This window comes from Salvia hispanica, chromosome 1, assembly GCF_023119035.1.
Source record: "Salvia hispanica cultivar TCC Black 2014 chromosome 1, UniMelb_Shisp_WGS_1.0, whole genome shotgun sequence".
Lineage (NCBI taxonomy): Eukaryota > Viridiplantae > Streptophyta > Magnoliopsida > Lamiales > Lamiaceae > Salvia > Salvia hispanica.
The window spans coordinates 48,502,868-48,515,443 of NC_062965.1; the positions used below are offsets into that span (position 1 = coordinate 48,502,868).

Sequence of the window (12,576 nt, forward strand, 5' to 3'; positions counted from 1 at the left end):
TGTCATCCATGGATGCATAAGAACGAGTGTATGTATTCCATCAAAGTCAGCTTCCTCTTCCTCCCTATAATGGGAGAGCTACTAGAAATCTAGGTGCCACTTCTTGAATGTGGCAGTGAATATGGACGAAATCAAACCTCTTTCCGTTACCTTACTTAAAATTCGTGTCGAGTCAAAATGTGACGAACTTTGCGGAACAGAAGGGTATTGCCTTGAGCAAACCTTTTACTTTTGTAAATATGAATTTAAAAGATAATGAAATTAACAAAAAATTCTTATCTTCAATCAAATAATACTATCTCTATCCACATAAAATTGTCTTGGTAATGGACATGACGTGAAATGAAGAAAATGACTAAAGTATTATCGAGAGAAAAAAGATTATCTTTTTTTAACAGATGTAATATTTCATTTTTTAAGCAAAATATATCATAAAGCTTCTTGGCCCGCGTTTTAGATGTTTTGCAAAAGTGACTGTACCTCTCATAATGCTCTTCATACTCTCAAATTAAATCAAGCTTGACATGACTATTCAAATAAAGTAACTCTGCAAACAAATATATAAAGTGCTTTATCATGAAATACGTATTATTTTATGAGTAAGAAAATGTTGTTTCAGTAATGTAGTGGACCACAGAGTGAATGAGTAAAGTAGAAATATATGAAACTATTTGTCCTCAGTCAATATATTGAAAGTTCACACATTGCACATATTTTTTCATTACTTTAATATAGTAATTAATGAAATATAGGAAACTATTCCTCTAGTTGAGAATTTCTCCACTTGCAGCACCTTCATGAATTTTGTAATGTCATCACTGTATATTCCATTCCATTCAGCCCACCTGCAAGCCAAAGATTCATACTGTGGAATTGAGTTAAGTTAGATGCACAAGAGAAGAAACGCAAAAAACCAAAGTACTAACAGTCTTGACATTGATTTTCTTCAAATGTAGCAGTGCACACACACTATTATTGCCCATTAATGTTCTCCAATATGCAATGTTGGCTAATAATACACATTCTAAAGATCCAACTTGATAAGTATTTATATTTTGGGATGCCAGAACAAAGAGATTGTTAAGAGTGGAGGAGATAAACAATTGATTGAGCAAGAACTATACAATACAATTGATTGATTGTCAAGAAGATCAAAAAGTCCTAGACAATCTATTCAGCCTGGGAGCAGAAAGACCAGAAGCCTCAATCCTAATTCCTCATCTGATCTTTTTGTTGAATCCTAATTCGTAATCTAATCTTTTTTTGAATCGTAAACTAATCATACTTAATAAATAGCTGAAGAATGAAAGAACTAAACCAATAAATAATCATAAGAATGACTGATTGCCACTTTCGCCCTAACATGCGCCTCAGCCTCTTTCGTTTGTAAAATGGTTCTAACAGGGATAATGGGGAATCTTTAACTAGGACCGAATAACGTGATCACAGTAGCTTGAAAATCAAGTTCATTAACAAGCTCAATTTTGACCATCCAAGATCTCAAATTACGCTATCATCTCATCTCACTCATGCTGTGTACATGTGATGCAGGCTGTTTAATAGTATGTAATGACTATTTTAATGTTTGCCCCAGTTGTCATCTTAATCTAAAAATATAGAAAAAAGTAAAAAATGCAGAAGTTACCTATCCCAGTATGGAAAATTTCCAACAAGATATTGTCCTCCACAATCCCAAGGTTCTGCAATGATCTTACATCTTGAGGGGATACTATCGTTGGCTATTGTCTGCATAACTGAAGCACTCAATAAAGGAAGGAGTACAGAATAAAGATCATAAAGATGTTAGAACTAACACAAGGTACCATTAGTAGTTACCCATGATATCATAAATTATAAAGTTCCAATCCCACTCAAAGGGAGTCGTAAATTACCCTGATCAAAGGGGGAGCACTGAGAGAAGAACCATCAGTTCCTGAACAAAGCACACTAGCCAGATCAAAACAGAACCCATCCACATGATACTCAGTTACCCTACAGTTAGAATGTCAATTGAAAGTGTGAAATACTACAATTTTACAGTAAAAACAATTTAAATGCAGTATACAACTTGAGCAAGTTGTCAAAATTCTAACACAACTGATTTTACAATCTTTCACATTTTGGCTTTAGTTACTGTATTTATTTGGGTGCATAAGGAATGCAAGTTTGATGGAGGAGTATGGCATAGGGTGCAACATGAATTAAGCATACAGTGAATCTTCCACATTTGACCAATTATTTATGTATGACTACCCTTGGCATTTTTCAAGGCTGAAAAGGCAAAGTGTTAGTATGTTTTAGGAGAAATCATCGACAATGGTAAAGATCCTTAGAAGAGGTGCATGAGAGAGCAAAGTTTAGAGTTGCTTGGTAGGCCTTAAGGCTTAAACTATAACGAATTATTACCCACTTTTGTTTCAGGTGTTGCTAGATATTGGAGTCCTATCAGCAATTTGGATGCCATCCCTTTGGAATACCAACACATTGATTTTTTTAATAAATTTTGTTTCTTATCAAACATGGAACATAGTAATCGGTCTGCATGAAATGCCAACATATTTGTTTGACCAGAAATTGCTCTTAAAGATGGCTGGGTGTCACTAATGTGCATTAAAAAGTGAGTTCAATGATAAAAAAAAATTACCATAACCAGAAAGATCAACAACTGGCCATTTTGTTGGAAGTCCATCATGTAAAATACCTGCAAAAATTTCACGACATTACCAAGAGCGTCATTAAGAAAACAAATCAAGACATTACCAAGAGCATCATTAAGAAAAGAAACTCATTCTATGGCGTCTCTTACTACGCCGGTGAATACCTATCTTTGTTGTTAATATACACATCTCTACCCATCTTATTCGGTGGTTATCTTGACTTTCTTTAATTGGAAAAATGATTTAGGGTTGCACTATTTTCAAAGACTCACGCGGATGTTAACGGATGGGAAGGCTCTGGGCATCTGTGGAATCTTTCTTGTTTACTACTATCTCTTCTGTTCCAATAAATAATGTTTATTTCACTCATCAAACACTTGTTTCTATAATATAGTATAGAAATTAACAGTAAATTTGAAAACTGTGATATAAAGTGTGTAGAAATAAAGATTCAAAAATCTCCAACATTTCCACGTTGTCTTGGATTTGGGAGTTCAATGGTCATTAGAGTTGTGAATAACAATTGCATAAACCATTTCAGATGCAACCTCAAATGTAACCATGTAGTAAGTGTAAATATTCATACATAGTTCTCTATCGCCAAGATAAACAATCAAGAAGAGTGATTAAACTCTTGGTAGAATAAACTATCAAGCATGGCATCCATTCAAGGAAATTTTCAACTCAAATCAATTAACATGACCTAGGAAATGTTTTAGAATACATCTAGAGTTTGGTAAAAAGATAGCCCACAACAAAAAAGCAGCTACATGGCAAGAAACTCACCTTGTTATCTATGCCACAAAATGAAGTAGTATATGCATGTTCATCATCAGCTTCGTATTTATGATTGTAAACAACATCCAAAATGATATGGGATATATTATAGAAACATAGGCCAAATCAAGAACTCTGTTTTACTATTTACCATCAGATAAATTATTCATTTTAGGAGCCCTACCTCAATTACAGCATCATGGAAAGCCTTAACCATTTGTTTGAATTCTTGGGAAGCATTAACTGGTCCTCCACCATTGCTTGCATAGTGCATACTGATTCATAGGTGCAAAATATTTATAGTTGAATAACCCAATGTGTTGATCTTGCAAAGAATAACACTTGGAGCATCATATGTTAAATTTTTCTGGAAATACTAAAGCACATGATAGTATGATAAAACCATGGTTACACTACATAGTCTACATATCACAAATTAACAGAGACCCCCTTTCCAAGATCAGAAGCATATTATTCAAAATCTGCAGTCTGACTATGTTTTGGCACACAGCTCAAACATTACTAACTGCATATATACCATCATGACGGCTAAAAAGCCCAGAGAACAGAAATAACATGAATGAATTGGTGACCACAAGTTCATTAGCCACTCTATGACATCATGAATGAGTCATAAAATATATTCACTCTTGACACTAGAATAATGTTTTGAACTTTAACATTCTGTCCATATCAATAATTTCTTCTTAGCAATAACTAACATGAAAACTTATTTTCTGGAAAGGCACACCCGGTTCCATACCCATACATATGTTGGAGTTATCCCAGGCATACATTGTTGGCTTATAGATTTCTAGTAACTTGGAGTAAGCATAGAACGTTATTGCAAGACCAAGCACATCATGAAAAACTATGCATACAAGAGTACATAGATATTTTCCTATTTTAAAATAAAAGCACAACTTTGCTCTCATCAACCCATGTTCCCAGAAAATTGCCCACAACCCTGCATTCCATATTGTAATCCTGAAGTAGGAGAGGAATGATGTTCTTTGACCAGCTCAAGTGAGGTGTTAAAAAAGTTCTCAACTTTAATTTGGTATTGTTTGATAGCTCCTATTTCTGATTGTTACTAACTTTAGGGATTTCCATCTTTTTTTAGGTTCCTGGTTGATAGATTAAACTTGAGAAAGTCAATAGTAAACTTTGGAAAGTCAATACTTTTGTCGTTGATTCATTAAGCATCTTTGTATTGTTTTATTTAATCGAAAACCATCTGTGACTTGTTCTCCTCTTAATTCATGAATTCGAATTCCTACTACTGCACAAGAACAGGGAACATGCCATGAAACTCAAGATTTCAAACATATCTAGCCTGATAGTTGATGTCCTACCAAAAGCTTAAGTGTAAGTTGATCAAAAATCCAAGATAGACAGATGAAACCTGATCACATGTAACCTGAAGCCACAGAGTGACTCACATGATCAACGAATTCATACATAGAGTCAAAGTTTATACCAAGTACTCTCTTGCATTTGGGCGCCTTTAGAGCTCCATTTCGTCAAACTCAAACACATGGAGCAGCTCAACTGCATTGACACCAAGCTCCAAAATATGTGGTATCTTCACAAAATTGGATACATATTTTAGTAAGTAAAGCATGCATCAATCAAGCAAGTCAGCATAGAGGATACATCTTATATGGAGATATTGAATGTATGATTCCTGAACTACTACTCTCTTCCCGAATGTTGATCCTTCATTGAGTATATCGTGTAACAAACATAATAGTCGTAAGAGCCTTATCATATGTGCCAAGAATTATTATCCTACCGCTCCAGCCCCCAAAACAAATAAAGAAGAAACAAAACTAGGGATGGCAACAGGCAAGTCTGCCTTTTATGGTTGTAATGGTAAAGCTGTAAATAAGTGGAAGTGTGAATAAAGGATAAGGAAATTATGTCCAAAAATAGCAAAGAAATAAGTGTGCAGTATTTTGGAGGACATCCCAAAATGGCAAAGTGGGCACTATTTTGAGGGAATGAGAGGGAGAACAATTTATGAAATATTTAGTTGGTAGTAAACTATTTTTGTAAGTAATGTCGTGCAATACATGTACAAAATGAAAATATTACAGAGTACTATTAAATAGGACATGAAAGGTGAGCTTGAAACAAAGACCCACACCACACGCTGCTTTACTCTTCAAAATCCCTGTTGGCAAGTCTGGGTTAAATCTGGAGTCGTGGTTGTCTTTAGTCTTTACTCCAATTGTTTCATCTCTGTCTCTCGGGCATACCATAGAAATAAGATAGAGAGTCTCTCAGATGTTTAGTTCAGAAACTTACACCCATTGCTTAGTTATAACTCCTTAGTCTCTCAGATGGATCAAGAGCAAAATCAAAGAACAGCATAGTTATAACCCCTTAGTCCTTATATATCTTTCTAAAATTGATAAGAACTTGAACTTGACGCTCAAGTCTTTTTTCAAATAGTATATAGTCTTTTTTCAAATAGTATATACTCCATAAGCTGAAAGGTTAAATGCTAATTTCGTCTGTGCTTCTATCATTAAGAAAGAAATCATTTTTCCAACTATAAATATTAATTTAATCAGTGTAATGCAGAGCCTACTTAGAAAACGAAATAGAATCGGCAAAAATAGGTACCAACAAATGGGAATGTTTAAACAATAGATGAGAAATTAAAATTACAATCAATAATCAGTAGCACGTTAAGTAAAGTGAAATTTACATACTCATAATTATATAGACAGGAACATGCAGTTAACAAGAAACAATGTAATAGCCAATAGGAATAAAATGTAAAAGAGCTTTAACAATTTAAGACAAGCAAATACTACCTTCTCTATCATACCAAGGTAACTGACACGTATGTGTGGTTCCAATCAACGGGACTGATCAGCTGTGAAGTCCCCGACATTCATTTCATACAAAACAAGATCTTTCTGCAGAAGCAGAATATAATTTTTATGGTCAAAATGCACAAGATTTACAAGAATAGAGAGAAACATAGAAACTACAAATGCATGTGCACATGTAAGTGACAAACTTCAAAACATTTATAAAGTACTAAGTTAAGAATTAAGATATTGCTTATGTGACAAAAAGGCTACATGTCATTCAAGTATTTGCTAGCAGATTTCTACTGGACAGACATTAGCACACAACCGTCCATGTTAAGATCGGGAGCCTTACTCGTCTTAAAGATGTTTCAAACACATAATTGATAATCATGGGTTGATTTAAATAATGAAGTCAATGTGAAATTATGATGGTTCCAACTTTGAGAGTCTCTTCTTTGCATATGAAGCCCATTCATTCCCACTCTTAAACGTAATACCCAATGATACTAATAACTAAAAGTCTAAAACTCTCAATTCAAAGATAAGTGTCAACATTGAGGTCATTCAAGTATAGTCTCAGCATGTCAAGAGACGAAACAAGCTAAATTTCTAAATTTCTAGATTACTTGGCATGAACAAAAAAACACTGCCTAACAAGAAATAAATTAGGTTTCCCAATAACCGGAGGGTAAGTGTAAAAAAGAAAAAGTATACGATCATGACTTAGTAGTTCGTAAAGGGATACATTTGTCCATGTGAACAAACACAGGTACCAGACAGCAATAAATCACCCTAGTGTTTTGACATTCAAATAGCAGATGTCATAGATAATCACTATTACCTGTATCTTAAGAGACATTTAGTGAACTTCGTTCACTAACCTCATGTATATTTGGAAGCTCGCAGTTCTCTCCCCAGTCAAAAGGCATGCCACCAAAACCATATGTCCCAAAACATTTAGACATCTGCAAAGACTCGGCATCCTTCAACCAATTTTTGCATATGGATCGAGTACAACATTGTTGTCATCAAAGCAATGTCCTTCACGCCAATCTTGAGGGCCACCAACACGGTAGCCATATAAGACATTGCTAGTTTGCTACATGGCAATCCCTGAAAAGAGAAGTTTCATAATCAATTTAGCTGATGAAGGAAATCATATACAATATAATTGACCCTACTGACAACAATGATGAAGTGAAGATCGACCATAAAATCAACAATCAACTCTCACAGGATATTATTAGCAAACTATGGAAGTAACATAGAAAATTCGAAGTATGAATTAATCACTATCTGTAAAGGTCTCTCATAAAAAGCACTAAACATGTTTCATCAAAATCTCTTGATAGGCCTCCCCCTTTCTCTGCTGGACTCAGATAGACATGTGCAATTGCTTTCTACAAACATAAGAGAAATTAGTTTTCTATTGTGGTGTTACTTTTCTACCATCTGTGCAGGAAGCTCTAGAAGTCAATCATCACCAGCCATACCTCAACCCGTCAACCACCACACTCTGCTCACCAGCTTGAGCTGCCTGCACGATAAACTCATCTAGCGACTTTCACTAAATTCTCGTCTAACCTGAGCCAAAAATCCTCCAATTTACTACTTCAGAATTTTAGAAAATTCACACTTCAAAAAATAAAAATTAAAAAAAAAACGAAAATTAAGCAGTTTACCCGCCGAAAACTCTCCACTGACAACCCGTTCCTTCACTTGATGGCGATCTGGAACTGCAATTAGGAGAGAAAAATTAATCAAAAGAGAAAGCATGAGCAACAACATAAACAGAAATAGTAACTGCCAATTTTACCGAACGATATCCGGAAGGGCGATGAAAGCAGGAACAAGAGCGGAATTGCCGTTGCTCCAGAGAGTTGTGGAATGCTGAAGCATCATTACTTCACAAACAAAACTGACTGAACCTTTCTCCATGCTAACAGGCCAGTGCATCTTCAGTTAATATGCACTCAACCACAAACAAATTAGCAGAATCACTTCTAAAAGTAACATTAACATTAACCTAAGCCCACCAGATAACGATTAACATAGTCAAGCTGTAAATCACTCAAGGTTCTGTTTAAGGCCAAAGGTACATCTTCTGGAGCATGATCAGAACAGCTGCAGATGTGGGATTAAGAAGGATGATTTCTGATTCATTTTTTCATTATTGATCAATATAAAATTATGGGAACAATTTGCACTTATAGCAATCCACAAATCTTCGCACTTCACTTCTCCAAACAGCTTCTTAAGGGTTTTACAAATCCGCAACAAGAATTTAATCTATTTGTGTTACATAGATACACAATTTTGTGCTACAACAGATACCGATACTGGTTAACACAAATTGCACAAATTTTCAGAAGAATACCCTAATTTTAGTTTCATAACACAAATTGCACAAATTTTTAATGTTAGTGCCAATATACAATTTTTAGGATCTGAACTAGCCAACCTTCATAATACATTTTTTTATTCTAAAATTTAATATTCATTTATTTACAATAATCAAATGAATTTAGAAAATATCATAAAATAGCTTAGAAAGCATCACTTCAAAAACTACTGATTGCATTTCATTAGAATCAATATACAATAAAACTAAGCAATAAATAATCCATATGAAGTCAATGACACTGAATTAAAAAGGAAGTTATAAATGTAAATTAATTTAATCCTAATAGTTATATTAGAAATATACCTTCATCTCCCTCATCATGAGGAGTGAAAAAATAATCTAATTAACTCAGGATCAATAACAAGTTTGAGACTTTTGTCTTTGCAATTGTTATCTCCCCCAATTTCTACGACTCATGAAGACTTCATTGCAGTTTTGGAATAGATAAGCAAGATTTTGTAGACTTTTGTCAGATATCAATATGAGGATAATATGTAAATCAATCTTGACCATTCTCCTCTCACTCTATCACTAAGATATCACCTTTTAATCAACATTAACTTTTGCAATTGCAGGATTTTTCAGTAATTATTCAGGAATCAGCTACATTATAGTATAACCCTATAACATTACAGAATTCAACAAAACCTAGAAAAACTCATCAACCAACCCCAAATTCACAGAAATACAAAAAAAATTCAAAACCGCAAAAATATTTACAAAATTGTAAATTTGTTACCGATTCATCCAGTCCAAGTGCCAATTAAGCAACAGAAGGAAAAAAAAAAATACTACTTCAGTATCTTTCAAAACACAAAGAGCGAGGGAAACTAGATTCTTACTTGTCGATAGAAATTCGAAGGATCAAGACTATCTGGCAATAAATATAATCGCAATATTGCAAAATTACTACTACTACTATTCGAATTGATCATAATCGAGTATTTGTGGTGGTAAAATTTGATGACACTCATTATCCTAGAGTATGAAAAATCAATTATACTGATACTCATTTTCCTATGTCTATTAGGTATTCTAAAGTATTAAAATGTTACTCCCTCCGTCCCGGAGTATTAGACTCACTTCTTTTGGGCACATGATTTAAGGAATTGATATTTAAATAGTTAAAGTGGAGAGAGAAAAGTATGAGAGAGGGAAAAAGTAGGAGAGATAAGAGAGAAAAAAGTAGGTGGAGAATAAAATAAGATAGATGTTTTTTGCTAAAAAAGGAAATGAGTCTAATATACTGGGACATCCCAAAAAGGAAAGTTGGTCTAATACCCTGGGACGGAGGGAGTATTAATTACTTAAAAAATAAATTAAATTGTCAGAAAAAACATCAATTTCGGTTAAAAATCATAATGGGCTTAGCTTTATTAAGAAATCATTTCCTCATTGTTCTTAGGCATATTGATTAGGCGTAAACAAAATATTAACCCACAATAATATTGTTATTAGTACTCCAATATAAAAATGTTGGGACTATAATTTCTGAAAAAATGAAGCACTCTAGTCTTCAATACTTATTAAATAAGTACAAAATGAATCAAACAACAGTTAAAATTTTAAATTAATCTGAATAGATTAGTTTATCTGGTTTTCTTTTCCAAGTGTGTTAGTATATAATGAAATGCTTTAAGTTAAATTATTATACATTTATAATCATTATGCCCCTTAAAATTTGTCACGTATTTTCATTTACGTCCGTCACACAAAATTCATAGTATTTCATTTTCTTACCACTTTTGGTAGGAGACATTACATTCCACTATATCATTATCACTCACATTTTATTTTATAAAACTAATATTTAAAAGTATGACTTACATTGCAATAATTTTTTAACTCATTTTCTACTACACTATATTTTTTAAATTCATGTCAAGTCAAAATATGATAAAATTTAAGAGACAGAGGAAGTAATAGTTAAGAACATGTTCCCTTCGTCTATAAATAAAAGTGAGCGGAATGAGTTAGTGGAATGAGGATCCACCTACCAAATATAGTAGAGTGAACTACATAAATGGTACCTGATCTTTCACTTTCGCACATAAATGGTATCTGATCTTTATTTTATATCGTTTTTGGTACCCAGTGACAAAAATAACCCTAGGTACCAAATATGTGATTTTTTTTCATGAAGGATATTTTTGAAAATTTCAATTAAATAGTACCAAATATGTGATTATTTTTTCTTCCTTTCTTATTTCTCTTTTTCTTATTTAGTTCCTTATTCTTTCTTTTTTTCTCATTTTCTTCTTTCTTTTTAGTATTTTATCTTCCTTTCTTTTTTTTTTTTTCTTTTTTCTACTTAATTTATGTTTCTTCTTCCTTCTTTTTTCTTTTTTCATCTCTTTTTCTTTCTTTTTAGTGTTTTATACATACATCTTATTGCATTATATAAATAAAAAACAAAATACCTAATTAAATTAATTATTTAAAGTAATTAAATTAATTGAATACTTTTTATTAAATTATTTTATACTCATTTAACGTTGAAACACCTAACTAATAATATTCAACTTTTATATCATTACAGTTCACAATGTTAAATTTTTATTAAGGCTATATTGATTAGTTAATAATAATAATAATAATATTATTATTATTACATAATATTATGTGATTCATAATTTATATAATTATACTACAATTATTTATTAATTACTATTAGTTTTTAGTATTATAATAATATTATAATAATAATAATAATTAAATATAATTATAACTATAATTATATTTAAGTATATTTGAATGAAATAAAAAATAAATTAATTATTAATTTATAACATCAAAATAATAATATTAATATTGATTAATAATAATAATATAAAGAATTAGAAGAATGAAAGAAGATATTATAATATCACTTTTGATACTAATTTTATGGATGCCCAAAATATCCTCTATGACATAAATGGGAAAATATATTTGTTTAAAGGGCATTTTGGGAAGAAAATTGCATCAGGTACCAAAAATGTGATTTATAAGTACCAAAAACGATATAAAATAAAGATTAATTATCATTTACGTGCGAAAGTGAAAGATCAGGTATCATTTATGTAGTTCACTCAATATAGTAAAAGTGTTTAACATGACATATTTATTGGCGGACTGATGAAAAAAGAAAAATGGAATATTTAATAGCGGATGGGGGAGTATATTATAATCTGATGATCTTGTTTCTTTGTTTTTAATCAAAGAAACAAAATCCTCATATTCCAAATGATAAAACTATTTGGCCTTATATCTCAACCCAACTTCAATGTCTTGATTTTCATTTCACTTCTTCCAAAAACAAATCTATAGATCTCTAGACATCAATCTATCAATTTCCATATCCTAATGTTTCGGTCCCTTTTTTATATACTCCCTCCGTCCCGCTTAAGATGACACGTTTTCCTTTTTAGTTTATCCCAACTAAGATGACACATTTCCTTTTTTTGGTAACTTTCTCTCTCCAATTAATACACTCAACCACTTTTTCTCACTCCAATTAAAATATTCATCTTTCTTTATCTCTCTACTTTAATACTTACATCCACCTTCTCTCTCTAATTAAACACTTAAACAATAACTCCTAAAACCCCGTGCCGGCTAAGCAATGTGTCATCTTAGCCGGGACGGAGGAAGTATAAAAATAGCATAAAAGCTTATTTTCTCTATCCATCCTTAGATCAAACCACACTGCTCTTTACACAATAGAACTCTATTTAAACATTGCTATGCAAATTAGGCAGAACCCCCAATATCTTAACCTTAAATTTAGTCCACTCTCTATGCCGCACCTAAGATTCATTTCATCGTATAAAGATGAATCCCATAATTCCATTAAAGAAATAGAACAAAATTTTTAAATCTTTAAAAAAAAGTTGGCTTTCATGCCTCACTTTTTAAGTTCACTTCAAGC

General features: G+C 32.3%; 1 protein-coding gene across 23 annotated transcripts; it reads right to left on the bottom strand.

Moving 5' to 3' along the window:
* Positions 1-643: 643 nt before the first annotated feature.
* On the bottom strand, positions 644-9,663 carry LOC125200745 (isoamylase 3, chloroplastic-like). Of its 23 annotated transcripts, none has more exons than XR_007172759.1 (12): positions 9,509-9,663; positions 8,079-8,201; positions 7,945-7,998; positions 7,756-7,846; positions 7,104-7,375; positions 6,260-6,364; positions 4,915-5,019; positions 3,619-3,709; positions 2,645-2,701; positions 1,893-1,992; positions 1,646-1,746; positions 644-865 (listed from the first exon to the last, which is right to left on the bottom strand). XR_007172759.1 is itself a non-coding variant. In XM_048098496.1 (3 exons), the coding sequence occupies exons 1-3, from the start codon at positions 1,838-1,840 to the stop codon at positions 722-724; spliced, it is 237 nt and encodes a 78-aa protein (XP_047954453.1). In that variant the 5' UTR covers positions 1,841-1,855; the 3' UTR covers positions 644-721. The 23 variants fall into 23 exon arrangements, 1 of the variants encoding a protein (XP_047954453.1); XR_007172757.1 differs by having other exon boundaries at positions 8,079-8,218; XR_007172767.1 differs by lacking the exon at positions 9,509-9,663 and adding an exon at positions 5,582-5,682 and having other exon boundaries at positions 7,144-7,375; positions 8,079-9,501.
* Positions 9,664-12,576: the final 2,913 nt, after the last annotated feature.

Bases quoted from the DNA above. Each gene is read 5' to 3' on its own strand.
- LOC125200745 (XM_048098496.1), bottom strand. The intron at 846-1,645 runs GTAACTTCTGCA...TTTGGCTTGCAG, and splicing joins AATTTTCCATACTGGGATAG to GTGGGCTGAATGGAATGGAA.